Genomic DNA, 27,433 nt, shown 5'->3' on the forward strand with positions numbered 1-27,433 from the left:
CTGACAGATTCTAGTTTAAGTTGGGTTGATCTAGGTTACAGTTGCAGTTGCTGTTATACTCTGAGAGAATAACAGCAGCTCTGAACTTAACTCTGAGTTTATGTTTGCAATCTTACCATCTCCTGCTTCTAACTTGTTTAGCCCAGGTGTCCAATGGCTGAAGCTAACATACAGCAAATACCTATACAGTAAATTATTTGCACTTCTTAACAGCTTAAGAAATGGCATAATTACCAAAATGGATTAATTACCAAGGTGGCAATTAATCACCCAGAAATGAAGACTCAGCACTGGGAAAATGCTCTTAACTAGCATTTGATTAGTATTCATCTCCCATCTTTCGACACTACCAAGATTTGCTTAATATAAAACTTTCAGATGAAGCAGTAGTGAGGCTGGGGGGAAGAGGACAGTTGAATGCTTCTCCTCTCGAAAGGTAAGCATTAAAAATGGAAAGAGAAATTCATGAGAGCTGTTTTCCCTCCCAACCCCAGAAGAAAAATATGACCTATATTTCATACTCTCCCTTTCAGAATTATCTGAATTTTTTTATATGTACATGTTTTGCTTTTATTTTAAAAGAAAGGTCATAATCCTCAAGAGACAGGCTAAAGTGTACTGCCCACTGAGAATCTGCCCTGTTCCCTTTGGGACCTAGAAGTAGATATCCATTGTAGTTACTTACTTGCCAATCAGCAGATCAAATGTCTGTTCCATGACCTTCCGGATACCAAGTCGATCTATGTCTCTCATGGAAAAGTACTGGATATCATAATTCTTTAAAATAAAACTGGCGACATACAAAGGAAGGAAGCCTTAGTTTAAAGAGCATTTTTAATCAAATGTGGGGGGGCGGGGGTTATCTTCATAGTGACCTACAACAGGTTAAGGCAAGAAACAACCCATCAAGTGGAACATTAGTGGCCAGGACAGGCCCAAAGCTCAACTCTAATGTATCAACTTACTGTTCAGGAGGGTCCACATCTCTTAGTCCAATGTATACAATACTTGGGGAAGAGATACAAGGTTTGATCCAGGAAAATCCTGGGAGTTGTGGGACCTATGAAGAGAGGAATGAACAGGATTCATCAAGGATTCTTAGTCTCATCAAGATAGTCCCCATGTGCTTCCCAGTGTGCTTTCTCCTCTTACCCACAGTATATGGGTAAAGCAGCAGACACACTTGATCTGGGAAGGAACTGATAGAAGTGGAAGTGATTCAGAAGGGCAGCTGAAGAACACAGCTGAAGAAGAATAAAATACCTTCTCTCAAGGTGGCCTTGGTTTCTCATTAACTTACCTGAATAGCAGGAATACCGCTGATTAGGCCTTTCCATCTCTTTGCACACTACTGAATTGTTTACAGATTGGTTCTTGAGATGGCAACTGGGTTACCTAGTCCCCAACAGCCAAAACGTGAATTCTGCCTAGTGAATAACCTTTGTACTGTCCTGGTTTAACTTGGTCCCTCACTGAGGGAAGAGATACACAGATTCTAGTCTATACCTAGCATGGTCTCCCATGTCTTCTGAACAGTCTGGGAAAAGATTATCTAGAGGTAATCATGGTTTTACTTGTCTTTTAGACCAGTGGGTCTGAGAGTGAGGCCTAGGAGGTTCTTACCAAGAAGTCTTCCGGCTGTAAGTGTATCAGATCACTAGAGTTACTACCCACTCACCACATGCCTTTATTATGAGATTACGATCCCCCCCTAAGAGCAGGGACCATGTCCTAGTCATCTTTATGCCCCCAGCATCTAGGCTTTCTGGTCCAAAATAATGTTTGATGAACAAATGAAGGAGTGGTAAGCATTACTACAGCCACCATAAACCCATCCTTTACAGAAATGTTACTGAACTAGACTCTCAAAGCCCCAGGATAACCCCTGCAAGCTGTTAAACGTTCTCTTCATTTCAGCCCACTAACCTTGTCCTGTAGTTCTTTGAGGAGAAATGAAACTGGCTGTCCGTGGAGATTTCCAGATGAAGTGGTGAGGGGTGTATTGATGTCAGCATGGGCATCAACCCAGACCACACAAAGGTCTGGGCAGTGCCGGGCGTGCCCACTAATGGTACCGATTGCCAGGCTGCAAAGAAGAAACAATAATATTAAAGGCCTTCCGCTTGGCAAGCATCACTAACAAATATCTTTAGCCAACACAGCTCACACTTTGTCCTCAGGGCAAAGTCAAGACCCTAGATTGAGGCTGGATTTGGATGAGACAGAGTCCGTGGGACTGTGTTCCCAAAGACGAGACTTGAGAGAGAGAGAGAGAGAGAGAGAGAGAGAGAGAGAGAGAGAGATGGAAGGGTCTAAACTGGTTATCCTTGTAGTGTGACAGGTGTCATTGCTGCCCCCAAATCCCTTTAATTGGATCCATTAGCCTTGGCCCAGAAAAGGACCCAAAATATTTGTTCAACAGATGAAATCCTGTTAAATGATATGAACTGTATGTAACAGCTCACTAATACTACTTAATACCTCTTGAGAGACTAGGGAGATCTTTTAAAGAATTAGTTATGTTAACTTGTTAAGGATAAAAATTAGTATTACAGCTGTTTAGAAAGATTATGTGATATTTCCTAAAACAAGAAGTCAAAAGTTTTTTTAAAGACATCAAAGTTAACAGGGCAACCCAATTAAAGACCTCATTAGATCACTGAATAAAGTAGAAGTTTATTTCCATGTTATCTTATATACATTAGCATGGCATACAAATATCATTAAGTGTTTCTGGTTTTTGCTTTCCTTGTCCTTGGTCTCCGCTTGCATTAGCCAACTGTCCTGTCTGACCTGTAGGAATATAGCTGATGAAATTGTGCTTGGAAAGCTGCCCAAGCTTCCTAGGAACCAGAGAATTTGACATAGATGAGAAATGCAGCTTAAGCATCTTAGGAACTAACTACAGTCATCTTTCTTGATCAGTACAGCCTGAGGTAGCATTTTAAGCTCCATGTCCCACATAGGACCTTTTCGAGAGATAGCATGGATTAAGTCAGAATATTGGGGGTCTTTCTAGGAAGAAATGTGTGAAATAGGGCAAGTCATCTAACCTCTCTAGACTGCAGTTTCCCTTTCTATAAGATAGGGATAATAATCTTAGCCTGTTTAAGTCAGAGTTGGTTTGACGATTAAAGCAGTAGTGTATGTTGTACTATTAAAGGGAGCTGAGTGACCTAAAAATGTCTCTTCCTTTAAAATATTCAACAGCTGTTCAGGTTATACACACATCCCTTCCCTTCTAGAATCTTCCAGACAGCCTAGGTTTTAGCACTGAACAGGAAACAGGGAGCAGTGATAGAGCTGCAATCTAGACACAAACAAAAGGAAAACCAAGGATTATGATAATTACAATAATAAGCAGTCTCCAAATAGTATGCTGACCAGAAGAGAGACAGTAAATGACCTTTGAGCACTGAGCTAAGAGATAAGAGATCCACCCTTGGGTTATTTAATCAATTTCGGTAGAGAACCTGTGACTGACTTTCTTATTCTACTTAAAATTTTATTCCTGATGAGGAATCTACCTGCATTTGCAGTTCCGTTAAGTGATCTGAGAAGCTCTCTGAGTACCTCAGGGGAAGTTGCTAGAGTGGATCTCAAAAGAAAATTTAATTGCCCATAGAGGTCACAATGGACTTGAATCCCAGCTCTTCTACTTCCTGGCCCTAAGACCTTGGGTAAGTTAGCTAACCTCTGTCCCTCAGTGTACCCAGCAATGAATTAGATAAAATTGTATCTGCCTCATGGCATTATTTTGAGGATTAACTGAGAATATGTATGAAGTGCTTGATATTCCTAGTGCTTCAATGCCATTTTTCTTTCTACCAAAAAAATCTTCATTACTTAGCTCAAATCACACTTCCTTGTGAAATATGACTACTCTAGCCCAGACTGATCTCTTCCTTCTGAGATGTAGGATTCAATATTTTTTTCATTCCATGTGTATTTATTTCGTTTAATCCTAATAGATCACAAGTTTCCCATAATCCTTAGCACTGCTTGAGAACTCATCAGAACAGTGCTCGATAAAGTGCATGCTGATTCACTGAGAGGAAGGATCTAATGTATTAGCTACCTAGGGAGGCTAATACAATACTGTAGAGGGTAGAGAATGTATTCACATGCCAAGTGGGGCATTTCTAACAAACCTATTAGCAGAAATGCTTTAAAAAAAAAAAAAAAAAAGCCCCAATTCAGCCTATCAATAGATCCCTCCAATTCTCCTAAATAACCAAAATGAAAGTCATGAGACAATTTTAAGAAAGCTTTCCAAGAAATAAGCATGAAACATACTGTCTAAAAACTTTGCTTAGTTTAACTCTGAACTTGTCCTTATACTATGTGATATTTTCTCCAGTGGTTCATGATCTTAGACATGAAAATACTATGCACATTATACCCTAAAAATTCGAAAGGGTATTTTACTCGGAAACTGAGACAAAGAAGCTAATTGATGGGCTGATGCAATCCAGCCCCTCCACCACCCCTGGCTCCCAGCTTACCTGTGGTCTCCTCCCACGGTGACACAGCTGTAGCCACCTGACACTGCTCTACTAACCACCTCCGCTAGTTCCTGGTTGGCAAGGCCCACTGAGCGAGGATTCACTATCAAGTTATTATAGAGATCATCTTTGGGAACTGGGGTAAAACTCAAGTCTCCGAAGTCTTTAAGGTGGCAGCCTAGAAACAGGGATGACAAGATTAATTATAATATATGTTATTACAACTCTTACTGGCCTGGGCCACAAATAATAACTGACAAAGTACACATCATACTTATTGTCATGGTAACTCAAAACGTCACAGGACAGTGGCAGGATTCTCTCAGTCCTCCCAGCAATCTTGTGGGGTAGATCCTGTTAGGAACACCATTTTGCAGGTAAAGAAGCTGGGTTTTAGAAAGTAAAGCCCAGAAACGTTCACTAACTTAACCTAACAATCACAAAACTGGTAGCAATTTGTAAGACCTCAGATATCCCTGAGTTACAGAGTGAAAATAAAATACCGAGAGGAACTGGCAGGATTTTAAGAAAATTAAGTATTGTTAATTTAGGACAAAGAAACATACTTAGGAATTTTCACATTACAAACTTTTTTTAAAAAATAAAAGGCCAATCTGAGGACCTAAATATTTCTTAAATTTCGGATGCTTTAACAGTTATTACTTACAAGATCCCAAACACTGTTCCAGCTGCTCAACAGAAATTCTTAAGACTCACAACAATCCTATTAGGCAACTATAGTATGCCATTCTGTAGCTGAGGGAACTGAAGCAAGGTCCCAAGGTCACACAGTTGCTAGGTGCCAGAATCAGGAACCAAATTCAGGCCGTCTGCCGCAAAGTGTGTATTCTTGACTCTGTGGTTTGTATCTCAATGATTCCCTCTTGATTCTGACACTTTAAGAACTAAAGAGTCCTCTCCAAGGTACCTCCCTGGTGGTGCAGTGGGTAAGACTCTGCACTCCCAGTGCAGGGGGCCTGGGTTCGATGCCTGGCGGGCGAACTAGATTCTGCATGCATGCCGCAACTAAGGAGTCCACATGCCACAGCAATAATCCCACGTGCTGCAACTAAGACCTGGTGCAGCCTAAATAAGTAAAAAAAAAAAAAAAAGAGTCCTCTCCAAGGAGCCAACAAGATGGCAGAAGTACAGCAGAAGCAGCAGTGGACCTTCTGCAAGTTCATCCTCTTTGGTGAGCACCTAGAACAGGCACTGGACATGTTGACACAGTGACGCAGCCGCACAGTGCCCAGAGAAGCCGTAGGTGCTGAAGATCATCCCGCCCAGATGGTGGGCGTGCAAGACCTTCACCCAGGTGGAAAGCAAGCCCAAGATTATTGACCACTACCTGGGCAAGTTCTCTATCACTTACAAGCCTATGAAGCACAGAGCCACCCACTCCTCCTGCTTCATCCACCTTGAGTAGCCGGTTCGGCCAGTAAAGGCACAGACTTCTCTTTAAAACAAATGAACAGAATGAACTAGTGGTATATTCTGACAGTTAGCTGTAATATTTTCCCACCCGGGGTTCACATATTCCAGCACATTATGACATTAGTCACTACATGTTAATCTTTAGTGTAAGTACCAGACATTCAATCTTAACCACTTATATCAATAAATTGGTTGGATTTAGGGTGAGGACTAAATAATCCAACACAACCAAAGGATTTGAGCAAACAGAACGTTAGCATAGATTGTATTCTTATGGGCCTGTTTCTCAAACTAGAATCCAGGTATGTTGAGGGGAGGGGCAAATGGTCACAGTATAGACATCTGACTGTTTGCAGAGACTTGTATTAAAGATTCGTATTAAGACTAGCACAGACCAATCTTGAATATAAATTGTACAGTTTGAGCTTTACCTCTTGAACCCAAACTCAATCCAAAGCCAAACTTCTGATAGAGATTTGAGAAGCAATGGCCTGGAACATTAAACCCAACCGAAGGATCACCGCCAAGATCTGGATGACTAAATAACAAGGAAAGGTGCTGAAGGTAGAAGAATATGAAAACAAGCCAAAGACATTGAGAACCAAGAGAAAAAATAAATAAAACATCTATAAAAATCTTCTTAAAATCTTTTTAAAAGAAAAAAGCCACAAGTAACATCACTATGTACTTTACCAAATCTTGAAATATGGAAGGACACTTAGATTTAAGAGAAATGAAGCTTTAACTTTAAAGTCAATATCAGGTCTTGCCATTGTTGCAACACAGTCTTGAGCTGGACAGATTTGAATGGCAGTGCCTATACTTGATGTTTTAACTTCCATATCCATGTTTATCTCAGCATCTCTAGGTACAAGACGCCATGGCTTGACTGGCGTTTTATATTAGGTGTATAATTAGAAAAGGTTTATAATCTAATTGAATAATAATGTTAATATTAATTTTTGAAGACTAACTCATTTAATCCTTCCATGACCAATAAGAAATACACGGGAATTAAAGTGATCAACTGGTGGTTAAGTGATAGAACTTGGGGAACGCTAAGTCCAGTCATGGAATCTAGGATGTAGACTTAGATAAGTATGACAGAAAACAGTACAAACTGGGCTATTATTTACTTATCAGAATAAAGCTGCAGAAAGCTTAAAAAGGGAACTTAAGAGAATTTGGTAGTCTTACAGCAACACTCGCCATGGAAGAGAGACTGAATTTCATAAAAGTATTTTGGTCATTAAACATATATATAACTCTGTGGAGTGAATCACCAGCTTAATTCACAGCCTGGATGGTGGGTTCCAATTCCTTGCTCACCAAACAGCCTTCTGCTTATTCACTTAGTTTCTCAGTTGCCCTCATACCAGCAGGAGGGTTTCCTGACAGTGGATGCCAGAAATTTCTGCTCACTGAAACTACACACGGGCATTTGGGCTTATACAGCATGGTTAGCACGAGTCTCTGGGTCTGAAAGCCTGATAAACTCTGCACACTTCAAGACTTCTGTTCCTGGACCCACAGAGCTGAGGGCCAGACCCCCTGAAGGGATCAATACCTTGAGAGGCCCTGAGTGGCCCACCTTATATGACTCCCAACTCTGCTGTTTCGTGCAGCGTTGGTGGTATAGTGGTGAGCATAGCTGCCTTCCAACTCTGCTGTTTGATTTCCACATAAAGAATCTTGGAATAATACTGAAAAAAGCAAATATTATAACATGGAATATCTGTCATACTGGAGAGAGCTGTCCCTTTCTCATACTTTTTGTGCTTCAGGTCAACTCATCTGCAAGTCTAAATCAGATGAGACATAATATTTCATTGGTGCCTTTTCCTCTTTTAGAAGGCATTGCAGGATGAAATAAACCTGAAATTTCCAAGGAAGCTCTCATATCAAACAGATTTGGAACCGACTGGAAAGGGCTTTCATTTTTCATTTGCAGTGGGAAAAAGTCAAGCTCTGTATACTCTGGCACCACCTCACTGCTTCTCTCCCCAGTGCTGGTAATAAAAACACACTGACTACTACTCTGATCTTTTAGGCCTGGTTGTTACTTTTGGCCTTGATAAGCCTCTCAGGTTCCACGGGAGTGGAACAAGAACACAAGTGCTTCCACAGAATGATGCAACCGGAAGAAATCCAAACAACGCTATCTAACATTAGCAGTGTCTGTGGACAGCACTTCTATTTCAGGGCCCTCATCACCAGTGAATCCTTGAAAGAAGCCAGTGACAGGAAAGAAGGAAAAGGAACAAAACTGTCTTTCTCCACACACCACACAGTGCTAGCTAGATGCTTTACAATAGCTACTAATCCTTACTTCCTCTGCTGGTATGATTATCCACATACTTTAGAGGAAGAAATTCAGCAAAGTTAAATAGGTCCAACTGTTTAGAGCAAGCCTGAATCCTCCTTTGGTAAGAGACTCACAAAAGAATGAGCAGGCATTTTGATAGCATAAGGTAGCCCATTCTCTCTGCTGCTCTGACTTCCACTTACAGGTAGCTCCAGCTGCTCCCAAGCCTCCCAGCAAGTCAAGAGAGGTGGGTTTTGAGGTGGGCTGACACACAGGCGAGTCTGCCAAGCCACAGGTAGCTCACTGGCAGAAGATAAGACTCGGAGAAAAGCTAAGAGTCTATTAGTGTACAGTTTTTCAAACTGTCCTTGAATAGGATGAATGTTTATGATTTGTCAGGAATAACAAGTCAGTGAAACATGCAGAAAAACAAAAACTCTGAGCTCTCATTTGGTGCTGAGAGAGCAATGGTGGCTCTTAAAGTTATAGACTCAAATATTGTACACAGCAGATTTCATCCCACAGAAAGGGAGTTCCCCGGGCTTCCCTGGTGGCACAGTGATTGAGAATCCGCCTGCCAATGCAGGGAACACGGGTTCGTGCCCCGGTCCGGGAAGATCCCATATGCCGCGGAGCGGCTGGGCCCGTGAGCCATGGCCGCTGAGCCTGCGCGTCCGGAGCCTGTGCTCCGCAACGGGAGAGGCCACAACAGTGAGAGGCCCGCGTACCACAAAAAAAAAAAAAAAAAAAGAAAGGGAGTTCCCCGTATTTTTAAAGGATGGCATCTGCTAATTCTTAGACCCTCAAAGTTGTACCTGGACGACCAGCCTATTGAAAACAGTTGCAGTGGGGTACTCTAAGTCTAAACTAGGAAAGGCATGCCAGTTAATTCAGGTCATTTGAAGTAAGCAGAATTTCTCTTATCCCTAAAATGTGATTTGGGTAATAACCTTTGAAGAGACTGTTATATAAGGTAAACTCATTTGGCTACCACCAATAAAATGCAGGGGTCTGAATTTTGTTGAGTGCATTTAACTCCCAGAGGCTGTACAACCTCAAGAACCATGTGTCCTGGGGTATCTAAGAATCAGCTCTTTGCTTCCTTAGACCCAGCCTCCAAAATAAGTTTGGTGCTTTAGGGAAAGAAATCATATCACACGAGTACACCTGTTTGTTCTAGTTCACGTCTTCAAAGCCCCTCATAAGACTGCTCCAACCAACCCTCTCCACACCCGCTTCCTCCCCACTCAGTTCTCCTGTTCAACAGGAGGTGTTCTCAGAGGCAGTGAAGACCATGGATGAGGAAGACCAAGGACAGTGGCACTAGGGGCTCGAGGATGGAAGGTGACCCCGGGCATCCAGGCCAGTCTCTTCAGACATGGCCATCTAACATCTGTTGGAGTTTACCTCAAGATCAGCTGATACAGAGGTGATGTTAATAGATGCCTTTGCTTGAATGTGATCCTTGAGTAAAAAACCCCAATACAAAACAAGCCCAAAAGTTTGGCTCAAGACATGTAACTGAGATGACTTGCAACGCCATTTATGTTTCCTGCTAATTGGTTCTCCAGCCACATCTGAACTTGTCGAAGAAGAACAGTGTACCACTTGCGGAGGATAGGCTTAGTAATGTATGTCCCTCTGAACCCAACTCATGTCAACCCTCCAAGCACCTCCAAGACCATGCTGAGCCAACTCAGGCTTTCTTGGGCAGACTGTCAGCTGACGGCACCCTGACAGCCTGGTTCCAGCACAGGCAGGGGCAAAGGTAAGAGGAGGGTTCCTCGGGCTTCACGGGTCACTGCGACAGAACCACTTTCTCTCGTTCAGAACAAGACTGTTAAGCTTCTCTGAGAAAAAGATCTGTTGTTAACAAGCTGACAGAACTTCAAGCTACTCCAATATCTAACCATGGGAAGAGACAGTGACAATCCCCGGGGCTAAAATACTGCTTTTCAGAATATGTGATCTTTCTTCTTTAAATTCTTGATGCTCCTCCACCTTGTTCCAGAAAGGATTTAAAGGGCTAGTGACTACAGCTCTGCCAGTTAACCAGTCCAGATGTGTAGCTCCCTGCCCCATACCTGGGCTAGCATCCTGGTGAGTTTCACCAAGGAACCTCAACAAACCAGACCACATTCCACGCTACTCCAGGCTGATAGCAGAGCACACAGGAGAGGAGGTGGCCACAGTGGATCAAGTGGCCACAACAGATGCGAAGGAAAGAATCCCTGTCCTTTGGCTCCTAACTTCCCAGAAGAGTCAAGATTTCCAACCAAGTTCAGTCTCTAAGTTTGTCCCACCTCACACAGTCGTTACAAGAATTGAAATGAGGTAACAAGGAAAAGCCTACCCATTGCTAGGGGTTACATTATTAGTTCAACTAGATGAGGCATTTTTTTTTCCTCCCCACCCTACCGTTTTCTTTGCAATAGATGGTGTAATCTAAGACTTCCCAAAACTTGTTTGCAATACGACTATGTCATTTGGATAAGAACAAGAGTTTTTGGTGAGAAGTAGCAAACATACACAGGCCCACTGATTTCTCATCGAAATAGCTCCTAAGGAGCCCAGCTGTCACACACAGTTCAAATTTTCTACTTTCCCTGTAAAAGAATATAAAGGCATGGCCGATTTCACTTGGAACACCAATTCTCTGAAAGCCCTAACCACAATGCCACACCCTGCTGTGACTCAGTTCTCAGGTCACACAGGAAGGTATTTTCTACTTCTTTTCCTATTCTGTGGTTCTGGCTTCTTGGGGTGGAGGAGGGGGCCAAAAAGATGCTTTCTTCTCTTCAAATCCTAGCATTACCACACCTATTATAGGAATACACCCTCACTATTAAGAGAGCTTGGGGGACTTCCCTGGTGTGCAGTGGTTAAGAATCCGCCTGCCAATGCAGAGGACACAGGTTTGAGCCCTGGTCCAGGAAGATCCCACATGCCAGCCACGGAGCAACTAAGCCTGTGTGCCACAACTACTGGGCCTGTGCTCTAGAGCCCGTGAGCCACAACTACCGAGCCCGCATGCCACAACTACTGAAGCCCGCGAGCCTAGAGCCCGTGCTCCGCAACAAGAGAAGCCCCCGCTTGCTTCAGCTAGAGAAAGCCCACGCACTGTGCACGTGGTTGCAGCCTTCAGGGAGTTCACAGCCTGGTCAGAAGACAGGCAGGGAAAGCACAGGCCGGTGCAAACTGCAATGACGCAGCTGTGCACAGGGTGTGGTGGGAACAGGGGAAGGTGCTGACTCAGACCCAGGATGAGCCAAGGGGACTTCTCAGAAGAATCAGTACCTGAATCCTGAAGGTCTTAGCCAGAAAGGGGAAAGGCTTGCCAAGCAGAAGTACATAATACTTTCAGCCCTACAGAACAATGCCCAGGGTCCATCCGGGAGGACTGCAGAGAGATGAGGAAGGAGGAGGGGGCAGGGCCCAGGTCCTAAATGCAGCAGGGAGCTACTAAGGTTCAAGTCAGGAGGCGACAAATCAAATCTGCACTGTCCCGCGTGCCGCAACTACTGCGCTGGCGTGCTGCAACTACTGAAGCCCACGCACCTAGAACCTGTGCTCCAAAACGAGAAGCCACTGCAATAAGTAGCCTGTGCACCGCAACAAAGAGTAGCCCCCACTCGCCACAAGTAGAGAAAAGCCCGTGCAAAGCAATGAAGACCCAACACAGCCAAAAAAAAAAAAAAAAACTGCAAAACTGCACTGTTAATCTAGTGATCTGGTGGCCTCTGGAAAATGGCCTGGCCTGCAGAAGAGCAGCTCCCAGAGGGGCTGTAAAGACAAGGCAGACAGAACTGACAAGATTCCAGCAATACTTAGAGGGGTGTGGAGGAGAGAGAAAAGGTTTGCCCTCCAGCTTTCTGGCTCTGCTACCATCAGAGATGAGAAACCACAGTGGAAGGGAGTGGAGATTGGGGTGTTAGAGACTATCCTGTTGATAATACGTGGAAACAAGTTAATGGCTCAAATCTAGGCAGTGTTCAATGGCTGATGACATCACTTCTGATGGAAGTGTATACCACCACCTACGAAGCAGAACTGCCAGAAAGAAAAAACTGGACCTGAATCTGACCAAGGATCTAGATCCAATAACCAGTAGACAGGAAATACAGAGGACAAAGAACATGTCATAGGATACCACAAGGATGTGATCTGCAAAATACAAGCTGAGAGATTCTACAGACAAATGACCTAGTTTCCGCTACAGATCAACTGCAAGGAAGAAGGAAGAAAACAGGAGGGACCTATAAAGGACTTAAGAGATAACAATACAGACCTTATTTGGATCCAAACTCAAACTGCAAAAAAAAAATAAACACAAAAAGTGTAAATCAGTCGGGCAATGTGAACATTAACTGGTGTAAGGGCAGATACAAGTTGAAAATAGACTTAATTATCTCTGTTGAAAGTAAGGGTAAAAACTTCTCTCCTCCCTTGTGTTTCAGAATTTCTTTCTCTGTCCTTTTCACATGTACGTAATCTTTATAATGACTAAATAGGCCTCACAACCCAGGAATGTTTCCTCAAGGACTTAGGAACCATTTTTTGAAATACAAACATCTAGGGCCCCAACCTCCCAGTTCTATGGGTATGAGTGGTGGGCCCCTTGCTTCAATTTTCCAAAAAACTACCTCCCTGCTTTAAGATTTGAGAAGTTTGTTTCCCCTCCAGATAAAGCCAGTCAGCTAACTGGTAATCACTCCAATTTCCATGATAAAGTTAGGATGAGCTACATGTGACAAAAGGTCAACTATCAAAGTCCTCTAACTGGAGGACTAGTTATTAATCTCGAAAACATGGATTGTGTTGCACCTGCTTGGCTATAGAAAAGAGTAAGATTAGTCTTTGCAGTCTTTTATCAGATCGCCCGATTTAATGCTTATTCAATAATAAACTGTTTTCCTTCTCTACCACCTTTGTGGATAGGTTCTCAGATGGGAGATTTTTTAAAATTATATTTCCCCAGTACTGGTATTTGATATTAATTATTTTAGGTGTGATAATGGTATTGTAGTTAAGATTTAAAGCATCCTTGTATTTTGAAGATATATAATGCAATATCTGCAGATGAAACAAAATGATGTCTGTGATTTGCTTCAAGAGGTATGGAGGTGGGGTGAGAAACCTTGCCAGATATAATTGATGCTAGGTGATAGCTATCAAATTCATTATGTTACCGTCTCTATTTTTCTTATGTTTGAACACGCCTGTAATAAAAAGTTAAGAAGATACATGGAAGCCAACTGGTATACAGGTTTGGAGCTGGGAGGGAGGGGGAATAAATGTTGGAGATAAAGCTCTGGAGGCATCAGCATACAGGTAACAGGAAGGCCGTGGAAATGGACAAATTGCCAACTGAGACAGCATAAAGCAGAGGGTCAAGGACAGAACCCTGAGAAATACTAAAATGTAAGGGGTAGGCAGCAGAGGGTCTGGCAAAGGAACCCGAAGAGTTAAAATCAGAAGAGAGTGGTGGCAGTTTCAATAGGATGGTTAATAGTGTCGAATGTGAATGTTGCAGCGTCCACCATATTAAAAAATAGGAGGTCAGAGACCTCAGCAAAACCAGTTTCATTGCAATGATGGCCCAGGACCCCTGATTATAGCAAGTTGACCTGTGAAAAGGCAGTGGGGAAGCCAGTTATTTTGTTTCTGAAGAGAAACAAAATAACTGGACAAGAGCTAGAAGGCTACATACAGCAGAGGGGGATGGGAGGTGGGCAAGATTTGCACGCACTTACTGAGGGGGCAGGTTAGTAGAGAGGCGCTGAGAAACAAAGGAAGAGAAGGGCTAAGTGCTGGAACAAGAACCCTCAGGAGCCAGGAAGGGATGGGATCTAGAGCACCGGGAGATGGTGTGGCTGACAGCCACTTGTCCAATATCTGCTCTTCCCTTCCTCCATAGAGGATTTTAGTTAGGTCACAACCCCTTAGAAGAGACTAAATTCACTGTCTTCCCTTCCAACTAGCTGTGGCCATGTGACCCCCTGGAGCCAAAAGGATAAGCAGAGGTATCCTGCATCAGAGTCCTGGGAACTTTCCTTAAGGGAAAACACAAGTTCTCCCTTCGCCCGCTTGTTGGTTTATTTTCCCATCCTGCTGCCAGAAATGAGGCCACAGCCATCTGGGACCATTAGAGAGAGGCCTTGCTGGTAGTGCAGCAAGATAAGAATCTAGGAACTGAACTTCAAGGAGCTGACCTCCAAACCAGTTCTGGACTTCTCTCTAGACTATTTCCTAGAGAGTGAACTATTTTCCTTAAACTGCTTATTTGGGGCTCTTATCACGTGCAATTGTACCTACCTAATACAGGAAGGACTGGATACCTTATCCTCTGAGGACAGTGTAATAGCATCTTTGTCGATACAACTCATTGGGGGATGATGGGGAGAGGAGCTAGAAGTTAGGGAGTTCATACCTGAGTTGGAAAAACAGGACGATTATGGGTACAGAGTTGAAATAGCCATCATAAGAAACAGGATCTGGAGAAGTTGGAGACCCTACCTCTATGATGGTGCCACTCAGTTTCTTCAACCATGGTAAGAGCTGAGAAGGCAGCTGACTGCACCAATTGAGGGGCTAGGTTGTATATGGTAAGAAATGAGGTTCTCAACTACTTCTACTGCTGACTGTATGACCTTCAGGCCATACTTTACTTTTTTCCATTCTCAGCTTTTATTTATAGAACAATGTGCTAAATAACAAGTTGAAAAAAATTTTCAAGCCTACTGTCCCTAAGAAGTTACAACCTCAAGTGACCTTCCTTGTTCTTAGAATATTCTATTCTAACTTATTTTTAAGTGTTTCCTTTTTCATTTTAAATTGTGGTAAAATACACATAAAAATAACCATCTTAACCATGAGGTGGTATTGAGTACATTCACATTGTTGCATAACCATCACCACCATCCATCTCCAGAACACTTTCTTGCAGAACTGAAATTCTTTACCCATTAAACCATCTCTCTCCATTCCTCTTTCCCCAGTCCCTGAACCACCATTCTACTTTGTCCCTATGAATTTGACTAATCTAGGTACCTCATAAGTGGAATCATACAGTATGTCTTTTTGCAACTGGCTTATATCCCTTAACATAATGTTCTCAAGGGTCACCATGTTATAGCATATGTCATTTCCTTTTTAAGGCTGATATTCTATTGTATGTTTGTACCACATTTTGCTTATCCATTCATCCATCAGTGGACGCTTGGGTTGCTTCCACCTTTTGGCTATTGTGAATAACGCTGCTGTGAATATGGGTGTAGAGATATATTTTCGAAACCCTACTTTTCAATTCTTTTGGATATATGCCCAGAGTAGAATTTGTAGATCATCTACTAACTATTTTTAACTTTGAGAAAACTCCATACTGTTTTCCACAGTACCTGTATGATTTTATGTTCCCATCAACAGTGCACAAGGGTTCCAATATCTCCATATCGTCACCAACACTTGTTATTTTGGGGTTTTATTGATGCTAGTCATCCTAATGGGTGTCATAATTTGCTCTTTTTTTGGGGGGGGCGGTACGCGGGCCTCTCACTGCTGTGGCCTCTCCCGTTGCGGAGCACAGGCTCCGGACGCACAGGCTCAGCAGCCATGGCTCATGGGCCCAGCCGCTCCACGGCATGTGGGATCTTCCCGGACCGGGGCACGAACCCGCGTCCCCTGCATCAGCAGGCGGACTCTCAACCACTGCGCCACCAGGGAAGCCCAATTTGCTCTTAAGAATCACATAATAGGGACTTCCCTGGTGGTGCAGTGGATAAAACTCCACACTCCCAGTGCAGGGGGCCAGGGTTCGATCCCTGGTCAGGGAACTAGGTCCCACATGCATGCCATAACTAAGAGTTCGCATGCCACAACTAAGGAGCCAGTGAGCCCCAACTAAGGAGCGTTTGAGCCGCAACTTAGGAGCCCACCTGCTGCAACTAAGACCCGGCACAACCAAATAAATAAGCAAATATTAAAAATAAAATAATAAAATGCATAGATAACCCCAAACTTTGTTTAAAAAAAATCACATAATAGCAAGAACCTAGCACAGTGCCTAGAACATAGTAAATGTTAGATATCAAACAACTTTGAAATATAAGATGTAAGTTAAATTCTTTGCTGCCTTCTTCTAAGCAGGAAAGATATGGTTATATTGAAATTTGCCAAATCCCAATAACATCTATGATAGATTTGCCTATATTCAGGTTCATCAGTGATGTATGCTTTTGCCAAGGCATTAGCAAATTACTAATTCCAGAAAAGCTTTATCACACTCCGGAAAGAAACCAGTACCCATTAGCGGTCATTCCCCATTCCCTCTCCCCCAAGCCCCTGGGAACCACTGATCACTTTCTATATGGATTTACCTATTCTGGACATTTCATATAAATGGATTCATACAATATGTGGTCTTCTGCGTTCTTTCACTCAGTATAATGCTTTCAAAGTTTATCCATTTTGTAGCATGAACTAGCAATTTATTCCTTTTTATGGCTCAATACTCCATTTTATGAATATCACATTTTTCTTAAATCTCCTGTAAAAACCAAGATTTCTGGCTTTTCTTGAAAAACTGGAGATAAGAGTGTAAAAAGGCCCTCCCCTTCCCACATGACAACCACTGGCAAAACCTCAGGAACAGATTTTTGTTCCCTGAACATTCCAGGCACTTTTCTATCTCAGGGTCTTTGCACTTTACTTACTGCACTTACCCTCTTCCTGAAATGCTTTTCTCTCAGATATGCACATGGTTCCTTTCCTTACCTCCCAAAGGTCTGCTCACATGACCCCTTCTCAGTGAGGCCTCCTACCTACATCTGCAATGCTTACCCTATTCCCCCCATCCCTTGCTTTCATTTATTCTATAGCACTCATTACACATCTGATATACTGTATGTTTTACCTATATCTGCTTCCAACCACCCCTCATTAGAATGATAGTTCCATGATAACAGGTATTTCTGTTTTGTTCACTGTTGTATTCCTAGTACCTAAAGCTTAGTAGTGCTCAAATTTTTTGAATATATACAAACAACGAACTTGTTATAGTTTTTAGTGACTGAAAGCTGCTAAGAAAAAATAAACCTGAAAATGTTTAAACAGCTTTAATGCATACTTTATATTAATTGACACTTTAAGTGCAATGAGTTTTGGCAGATATATGTAGTCCTGTAACCTCCACCATGCTTAAGATATAGAACATTGAAAGTGAAATTAAATCACCGTAACACATTAAGGTAGGTCTGTTTACTATAGTCAGGCATGCCTAGAACTTGAAGATGTTTTAAATTAAAGCTTTAGGCTTGGGACTGCCCTGGCGATCCAGTGGTTAAGACTCCGCGCTTCCAATGTAGGGGGCGCGGGTTTGATCCCTGGTCAGTGTACAAAGATCCCACATGCCGTGTGGTGTGGCCAAAAAATTTAAAAAAAAAAAAAAAAAAAAAGGTTTTAGGTTGCTATTTCTGAAGTTGTATTAAGGAACATGATAGTTCAAAAATCAGAACACCAAGAGAACAAGGAGTTGCTAAAATCCAAAGGGAGTAAAACATACTCCTAGATTAACTAAAGACCAAAGAAAGCATAACCTAATGAGTTGTGTTAACATACAAGAAGATTGTGTCAAGTACTAGGGGAAAAAAAGCAAACAAAAGAATTTATTATCAAGGGCCTGGGGAGAGAGGGCTTTGCATATTCCAATCCACATGGTAATTTCTCACTGGAATTTATAAACTGATTTATCAGTCAGGATCTTTAAGCTGCAAGCAACAGAAACCTTTCTAGCTAATTTAAAGAAAAGCAGTTTTTTTCAATTTGGGTAATTCCCAGAATCATCTTAAGAGGACCAAAATGTGGTTTAAAGGTCACATTGCCACGAATAATGGCCCCAAAAGTCACACTGCAGATTGGTCCAGTGAAGATACCACTGCTGCTGTCACCTCCACTACTAGGAAAAGGAAGCACTGCAGCTTGCATGGCTGATCCCACTGACACTGGACAGAAGCTACTGGTAGAACGGCCGCCACAACTGCCCATCCCAGAATGAATTCTTTATTGCCCGTTCTTCCAGAATGTCAAGACAAGGTTTAGGGTGGGTGCTTCTGTTGGTGGAGCCTAGGTCAGGAGCCCACAACCCCAGTTACAACACAAATGAGGTGGCAAGTGGATGGAGAGAAGTCTAAAGAGGTAGAAGAGGGTCAAATTACAGAGGATCTGTCTTACTGGTTGTTAAGCATGGAACACAGACCACCAGTGGTTGAAGGTCAAATACCAAAATGTAAAACTATTAAAATGAAAATGTATTAGAAAAATGCATCTAGCACAAGCCTGAGATTTCACTGTTTACTATAGGGGCAGGCTACATTTTAAAAGTATAAAGCTTTAAAGCCAATTTAAAGAAAAACACCAAAATAAATAATATGGCAAGTCAGCAAAGATGGTATATGCATGACAACACTGAGAAGCATGGATGCATGTAAAAAGCCATGGAAAGGGGCTTCCCTGGTGGCGCAGTGGTTGAGAGTCCGCCTGCCGATGCAGGGGACACGGGTTCGTGCCCCGGTCCGGGAAGATCCCACATGCCGCGGAGCGGCTGGGCCCGTGAGCCATGGCCGCTGAGCCTGCGCGTCCGGAGCCTGTGCCCCGCAACGGGAAAGGCCACAGCAGTGAGAGGTCCGCGTACTGCAAAAAAAAAAAAAAAAAAAAAAAAAAGCCATGGAAAGACTAAGCAAAGGAGAAAAATAGTCTTAAAAAGATCAGTCTGGTGGCAGTGAAGAATGAACTGAGGTAGGCAAAATGGGACATGTCATTATTGGAAAATTAGATCTGTGTGTGAGAAGGACAGAACTAGAGCAGGGCCATTACGGGAAAGGACTCTAATCATTTAGGAGGAAAAGAAGTCAACAAGACTTTGTGATCAGAAGTAAGGAACAAAAGGGACAACAAAAGAATTCTGATGGTCTTGAAGTTTGACTTGAGTAAATAGATAATGAGCGATAGTGTGAAACAGACAATGGGAAGACAGCAAGACAAGCAGATTTGAGGGAGAAGATAATGAATTTTGTTTTGAACCTGTAGAGTTTGAGACATCTGTGACAGTGAGATGAGGCTACTTAGAACAAAGCTGGTGGAACACTGGGGACATGAGCATTTGAGGGCTGGGAAGAGGAGGATCCCAAAAAGGAGTCCAGGAAGGACCAGGCAATGGAGAGGAGGCTCAGGAGAGAGTAGTGTCCTAACAGAATATTTCAGGAATAAAGTGGTCAGTTGTGCAGTAGAGAGGTCCAGCAAAATAGAGGCTGACAAATCAGTGAGCTTGCTCAGAGTAGTTTCAGTGTGATGGTAGGATGGGAGCCAGGCTGAAGCATCACTATCATAAAACTAAGTTTGTGATGGCTGCTGTTCTCTACCAAACACTGAAATCACATACAGACCCCGGCCCTCACCTATCAATCTGTTCCAAACGAACAGCTCTCATACCTCTATGTTTAAACTATCTCAGGCTATCTATTGGTTCTTACTGAAGCAGACCAGATTCTTGGGTCTCAACCAGAGTTGCCTGCTCTGCTGTCTCATGGAGCACCAAATGGAGAAGAATAAATGTCCCTAGCCTAGTTGAGGGGAACCAGAATAGCTCCCATATGGCTTCCTGAACTCCAGGACCCTTGGCTGGTCACGGGAATACAGTTCATTTAGGCTGTCACTGCTTCAGTACCACAGCTGGGTCAGATTACCATGATTACAATGACGGACACATGAAACTGTTTATATAACTATCTTACACACAGAACACTCATCCTACTTCCCAAGCAAAAAGGGCAAATTAACCGTGGCTATAAGAGCTAACCAGAATAATGAGCAGAGGCATTGCACCTAAGCCTTGCCAGAGCAATTACTTCTTCAGTTTTCTCAGGCTCTCTTTATATACTAAAATAAGTGGCTACCTGAGAGATGAACCATTGAGTGTCCTTACTAAGCCCGGCGAAAGGGGGGAAAAAAAAAAAAAAAACCAGACAAAGGCAAATATATTCGTTCAAGAGAACAGGAAGTATAACTGATGCCATGGCAACACCAGCAGCCTGTGACATCAGAACAGAAGGCGAGGCACAAAGGGATTTATGAGCTACCTTTCCATGGGTCTTCTCTCCCTTGAAATTTGACCCATGCCGCTTACTTGGTGCTGTTTCAGAATAGAGCAACTGAAACTTCTCCTGGTATTTTTCTCCAACATATTTCTGGAGATTAGCCAAAACCACATGCTGGAAATCTGCTGAGTGCCACAATCTTATTAATATGCAATGAGATTCTGTTTCAGACTGCTGGTGATACCAGGCTGCCAATCGGCTATAGGGTAAGGATATAAATTGTAAAACTAAAACTATTTGAAAAAAATTAAAGGGGCGACCAAATACTCTGAAGCTTCATCATCACTTTAGGTTGGAGATTTACACAGGAAGTATTTGCGGGAGTGGAATTTTAGGGAGAATGGCTTCCCCAGGTTGGAGTGGAAAAATACCAGGAGCTGTGGCAGGAAAGGAGGTGTACAAAGCATGAATAAGAGAAGCTGCTTATAAATGTACCCTCCCCCCTCATTCAGCAGCCTCAGCTGGATATTATTAATGTCCCCTGTGTAAGAGGCTACAATTGAATCTAGTCAGAAGTCTCTTCAGACAGAATAGAACAATGAGCAGGCAATTTGAGGAAAGCCAGGCTCAATTTATCAGATGAGCTGCAGAATTACCAGGTATTAAAAAATAGTGATTAGCAGAAATTGCTTTCCCTCAGTGTAAAATTATGCTTTTAAAAAGAATGTGTACAGCAGATTTAAAGGGACAGTATCTTCATTTATAAGCGGGGGGAGGGGGCAAAACTTCCATTAGGTAACCTGTGACACATTAAGTGTAAGTCTTATCTCTCATCTTTGGTGGTAAACTTGGTGAATTATTAAAGTGATTAATTATAGTTCCTCCTTCAGTAGGGTCTCTTTATTATTTAACAGGAAAGGTTTGAGTATTCAAATCAAGACACCCCATCCATATGTAAACCAGAGGTGTATGGAAGACACACAGTGACTTCATTATTCCTGTTTTAGAGGGAGATAACCCACACCTGGAATGGGCTCAATGATCAGCAGAGGAGGTTTCAAAGCAAGCACGGGTAGGGGATTTGTAGTTCACCTAGATTCTGTGTTAGTATATCCAGGACCTATAGTTCCCTACTGCCATGCCTTTTGCACTTTATAGCTCCAGAAGAGATATGTGAATGGCCCTAATAAAATAGAGGAAATGGCCTTGAACAGCAGCTAGAAACATTTGGGTTAGATATAAGAACCTTCCTACCATAAGGGTGTTGGAATTTGGTACCCTGTTACTAAAAAGGTTTTCCTTTACTATATAAATGGCATTTATCTTTGGGTTGCATTTACCTCTGGTTCTGTACGTTTAGAGTACTATACAGATTACAAGACTGCAATGTTACTTTTGATTACCTGGGGTGCTTGTGAAAATGCACGTGTCTGGGTCCTACCTCAGAGCCAATAAACCAGACTCATCCACTGAGAAGCCTAGGAATCTCTCTTTCTCACAAGTAAACCAAGTGATTTTCATAATCAGGGAAGTTTGGAGAAAACGGACCTAAGGCTCTGCTTACAGTAATAGAAGGAGGAAGGAGGAAATGAATGACTTGAAGAGAGGAAACTGGTCAGACGGATGAATCATAAGCACCTCCGACTGAGTTAGGAAAGCTAGCATTTTGGGGAAAGGTTGACTGCACTGTGGCAGTGAGAGCCAGCATGCTCAGCACCACTTTGCAGTCACTGGCAGCTTGTTCCAGGCCCTGCCTCACTCCGCCTCCTTGCCTTCCACACAGGCTCTTTATTGCAAGAAGACTTTGCCTGAAGACTCCTCCATAGATCTTAAGCTGCATGTGGAATCCAAGGGAGGATGGGAAACGCTTTCCAGATACACCGCTGACGCTGTGCAGTTCCTGGATATAAGGGAATAAGACTGAACTGGCATGTTACCAGCCCTCAGACTTCTAAAATCCATCCACTTACCCAAATCAGAGAGCCTTTTCATCAAGCCAGCTTCTCTTACAGCAGTGGGACCATATTCCACTCCTTTTCTTTTCTGTAAGATAAATTACACAGTTAGATATGAGGGACGATGACTAGAAAATAAGGCCACTTTAGCTCACAAAAATACAGAAGTCTGCAATGCCATACTTAGTTCCCAACAGATCCCTCTGAAAACCTGTGACAGCATCAGCCCTTCCTTTTATTCTTTTCACCTGAGGTCTGGTCATTTCAAACACTTGCAGGGAAGGAGGAGAAACAATAATCACTGGATTCAGGTCAACCTTCCAAGCCCCTCGTTGTGGGAAGGGCAAGTGGAGGCAAGACAGAGGAAGGGGCTGAGCCAAGTCAGAATCTGGCTGTTGGGTGTACGTGTCGCAGGCCAGGGCCGAGCCCGGCTTCTCCACCAGTGACCTCTCCAGGACTGCAGGTTTCTTTCATTGAAGAGAGAACAAAACAGCCCCTCCCGTCTTCCCGCTGCTAGAGAGGCAAGCACCAATTTCCTTTCCAGTTAATTCTCTTTCTGAGAATGGACCCTGGAGCCTTAAATCCTTGGTCCCTCTCTTTAACCTCTCCTCCCTCAATTTTACACCGGGGATTCTGGTCGGTTTCTCCTCTTCCAGCCCCTCCATGAAATCCTCTCCCTCCTTTCCTCTCCTCCATCACCCCAAGCGGAATCCACCACTTTCTCGCTCCTCGGGGGTAAGGCCGAAGAAACCCACCAGCCCGCTGCCCCCTGCCCACGTGGCAAACCGGGTGCCCTCATCCCCTCCCTCCTGCCGAGGAAAATCCCACGTGCTCTCCCGGTGCCCAATCGCGGGAATCCACCTCCTCGTCCCCTCTTCGTTTCTCCCCATCCTCTCCTCGCCTCCCAGTTCTTCCCACCGGTTCCGATTTCTTCAGGCTTGGGTGAGGGGGTTGGGGGTTGAGGGGGCGGGTATCTTGCACCGAGGTGCCAGGTCCCAGTTCTTTCTCACCTGTCCCCGTGAAAATGGGGCTCCAATGACAGCCACGGAGTGGACGGACTTCTTCGGGACTGAGCACGCTTGCGTACGGAGAAGAAGCGAGAGGCTGCTCCTCAGGGACATGATGGGCAGCGCAGGACGTAGACGAGCGAGAGGCTGCTACGTGCGGCTCGCCGCCTGGGGTGAGCACCGAAGCCTGCAGTGGTTACCTACCGGCGCGCGAGCCGTGCCCCGCCGCACCGCCCCATGACGTCACCGCCGCCTCGCCCCACCCAGGCCCCGCCGCCTCGCCCCCAACCAGCCCCCGGCACACCTTCCGGCAAGCCCCGCCCACTGCTGCTCAGTGCCCGGAACGCCCTCGCTGATGTCACTCGGCTCTGGCCCAGGCTCTGCGGCCAAGGACAAGCCCCTGCCGCTGACGCCACAGGGCCAAGATCGGGGCCCGGCCAATAAGAGTGCGGTCACGGACAGGTGTGTCCCTTGGCGGGAAGCGGTCGGCTCCCGCAAAATTCGCGAACTCAGCGGAACAAGCGAACGCGCACGTAGGCTCGCGGATGGTGGCTGTCTTCACACACAGGCACGCCGGCCAGATGCCTATTTTACGGAACGGCTGGCTGGGCTGGGATTGGCCCAACACCACGTGAGTGCCTTGCGGAGACCAAGCTGGCGTCCCTCGGCTCCGTTTCGTATCAGAGCTCAAGGTCCAGGAAACGTGCTTATCCCACCTTTGGGCGTCGAAGGCTAGGAGATCAAACTTAGATTAGAGCTTTCCCGGCCGGGCATGTTAATAGTAACCCACCTATTTTAGACGGGAAGGTTAGGATTTACAAAGTACCTTCTAGGAGTTTTAAATTCTTTACCTGAATAACTGGAGCACTGGTTATTAAAGACCACACATAGCAATATATCTGGACTACTTATAAATTTTAGCGAGGCTAAAGAGCTGAAAGTAACTGCTTAAAGTTTTAATAATAATAATATTTTAATAACAATAACCAACTAAAGTTCTAAGAACTTTTAGCCCTCTAACAATAACATAAAGTAGGGACTATTTTAAAGACAAGATTCCAGGATCAGAGAAGATAATTTACTTTTCCAAAGTCAGGTAGCTTGTAAGTTAGTACAGCTATGTGACTCTAGATTCCAAGTTCTTATCCATGACTAGTGTCTTGCAGGAATCTGGACGTTAGTCCTACCAAAAATAAATTTTTAGGTGCTTCCCTGGTGGCGCAGCGGTTAAGAATCTGCCTGCCAATGCAGGAGACACGGGTTCGAGCCCTGGTCCGGGAAGATCTCACGTGTTGCAGAGCAACTAAGCCCATGCGCCACAACTACTGAGCCTGTGCTCTAGAACCTGCGAGCCACAGCTACTGAGTCCGCGTGCCACAACTACTGAAGCCCGTGCTCCGCAACAAGAGAAGTCACCGCAATGAGAAGCCCGCGCACCGCAGAGAAGCCCCTGCTCACCGCAACTAGAGAAAGCCCGCCCGCAGCAACGAAGATCCAACGCAGCCAAAACTAAAATAAATAAATTTATTTTTTAAGTTATTAAAGATAATATTCCAAAATTACATAAAAGAATGAATTAAGTTTTAGAAATTTACTTTAAAACTTGTAGTACTCTTATTATAGCATAGTTCTAGGGCCCTTCCTCAGGTCCAAACCAGCTGATTCTGTTTTCTTCTTCCTTTATAGGACAACCTAGAGATTCTGCCTCTAGTTCAGTGGCTGCCAACACATACTCTATCCCTTGATAGGTTGCTGGGAGTGTGTGTTGGGGGTGAGGGTGGTGAGTAGATAAGACCTGATTATGGTGTTGGGCGAGTTCCCTGGGGTAAATACTCCCCCACAGCTACCATTTCAAGCTACCATAGTGATGTCACTGAACATGGAGCTGGGAAAAGGTGCTCACTATATAATGTTTCCACCATACATATGCAATCAACATAAATAACCTCAAGAGCATAAAAAATAGCAAGATACGGTAAAATAATTAGGCATAAAGTTTTGAGTGTATATTATCATTGTTTTTAACAATTTACCTGTAAGTTTATATAATTTGACTTCTTTTTGCGGTACGCGGGCCCCTCACTGCTGTGGCCTCTCCCGTTGCGGAGCACAGGCTCCGGACGCGCAGGCTCAGCGGCCATGGCTCACAGGCCCAGCCGCTCCGCGGTATGTGGGATCTTCCCAGACCGGGGCACGAACCCACGTCCCCTGCATCGGCAGGCGGACTCTCAACCACTGCGCCACCAGGGAAGCCCTATAATTTGACTCTTAATGATGGCAGTGTTTAACAACTGACTTGCAAAATTCCTGAAAATTTAACAGTAGGGTTTTGCAGGTGGCTAAAAGCCGGTTCCAGCACACCACTGTTTACTGCAAGTCCAAGGGAACTCAGAAAGGACTAAATTGCAAATTCTCAAAGGCAGGTACCATGACTTTTTCTGTTCATCGTTTGGCCCTTTCCTGAGTACAGTGCTTGGCACATAGCAGGAGCTTGGTAAATAATAAACAAACCTTCCAGATTCTTATGAAGCCCTTACTCATGGTCCTTGGTCTATGGCTCTGATATGGTAAGTGGAAATTCCCAAAGATTTCTTTTGGGACTTCCGCTTTTACATACTAAAGGGCTAAGCTCATTGACCACACCTTTCGACTAAAGTTTAGAGCCTCTTAATTTAAGATAATCATTCATTCATTTATTGTCAATATTTAACGTGCAAAACATTGTTCTATGTGCTGCTGATAAAGATGAAGACAGATAAATATCTCATCACTCCCAGTACTTACATCCTAGTGGGGAGAACAGTCAAGTAGATACATAATTTCAGATGGCAGTAAATGCTATGGAGAAAATTATGCAGGGTGATGGGACAGGACGTGATGTTTTAGAGAGGGGTGTCAAGAAAGGCCTCTCCAAACTGACATTTGAGCCAAAGACCTGAATGACGAGAAGGAGCTGCCATAACAAGTTCTAGGAAAAGAGCCTTCCAGGCTTACGGGAACAGCAAGATCAAAAACCCCGAAGCTGAAACCTGCTTGTGGGTCAGAGGAAGAATAAGAATGCCTGTATAGCCCAAACGTACAGAGTAGAGGAAGCACGGTGACTTGGGTCAGACTGGTAGGTGGGGGATCAGGTCTCAGGGGTAGCGTTGAAGAGCATAAACTTCAGAAGAAGACGTTTTTACACAAAGGCAGAGGGTTAATGGTCCTGAATCTGCATTAGGGAGTTGGGAAAATGTGGTCCCTTCTTTCTCATGTTTCCATCCTGGAGCTGAGAGAATTAACACAACAACACTAGAATACGGTTAAAGTAGGGAAAGCAAAGGATGAGTTCTATGGAGGGTAAAACTTAAGAGTCTGTTTACCATGCAATGGAGATTCCTGGGTTCAGTAGAAAGGCGGGAGTGAAGGGACTAGAGGAGGGGGCATAAGAGTAAATGGCCGGTTTCATTGCCTGCCCAACCAGCAGCCCTGTGTGGAGGCAGGTGCCTGAGCCCCTCACATACTCATCACTCCCCCTACCCCTACCACCACCACAGCAACACCGAGGGGTTTTTATCTGGGACCCTGATCAGTGATGGAGAAGTGAAAGCAGACCAATGGCTGCCATCAAGGGCCAAATGAAATTTAGGTGTGAAATCTCTTTTAGTGCCAGCAGAGGCTGAGGCTGCTGAAGACATCAGAGCACTTTGTCCTTTGTTCAGGTTCCAAACTGAAAACGAGATTCGAGCCCTTTGCACTTTACTGTTCTTTCTATTGGGGACCTTACGTCCTTCTCCCTCCCTCCCTTCCCTTACTTAATTTCTTCTCATTCTTCAGGTTTTCATTTTGAGGTCACTTCTTCAGAGAAGCCGCTCCAGACACTCCAAAACTGAGTTAGTCATAATAGTACTTGCTAACATTACTGAATGATTACTATATACTAGATACCTGCTCAACACTTTGCAAGTGTTAATTAAATTCTCATCACAAGGCAGTGAGGCAGGCACTGGTATTATCTCCATTTATGATATGGTAACCAAGACCTGGTAAGGCTAAGTCATTTGCTCAAGGTCACAGAATAAGTCGTCAAAAGCAGAATCCAAAACCAAGTCAGATCAAGGGTATTAATTACCCTCCCATGGTTCAGTTAATCCTCTGA

The 27,433-nt window shown here is 43.9% G+C and overlaps 1 protein-coding gene across 3 annotated transcripts in view; it reads right to left on the minus strand.

Moving 5' to 3' along the window:
• ARG2 (arginase 2) overlaps positions 1-27,433 on the minus strand; it is a 42,965-nt gene that overhangs the window by 3,348 nt on the left and 12,184 nt on the right. For 2 of the 3 annotated variants that reach the window (XM_067028302.1, XM_067028301.1), the window contains 6 exons: positions 23,299-23,463; positions 22,304-22,376; positions 4,506-4,683; positions 1,927-2,086; positions 966-1,060; positions 686-790 (listed from right to left, as the gene is read on the minus strand). In XM_067028302.1, the coding sequence (XP_066884403.1) occupies positions 686-790; positions 966-1,060; positions 1,927-2,086; positions 4,506-4,683; positions 22,304-22,376; positions 23,299-23,409 (722 nt within the window). In that variant the 5' untranslated portion in view covers positions 23,410-23,463. Of the gene's footprint in view, positions 1-685; positions 791-965; positions 1,061-1,926; positions 2,087-4,505; positions 4,684-22,303; positions 22,377-23,298; positions 23,464-23,599; positions 23,879-27,433 lie in introns of those variants that run through there. The other variant, XM_067028300.1, reaches the window with a different exon arrangement.

This window comes from Kogia breviceps, chromosome 3 (assembly GCF_026419965.1).
Source record: "Kogia breviceps isolate mKogBre1 chromosome 3, mKogBre1 haplotype 1, whole genome shotgun sequence".
Classification (NCBI taxonomy): domain Eukaryota; kingdom Metazoa; phylum Chordata; class Mammalia; order Artiodactyla; family Physeteridae; genus Kogia; species Kogia breviceps.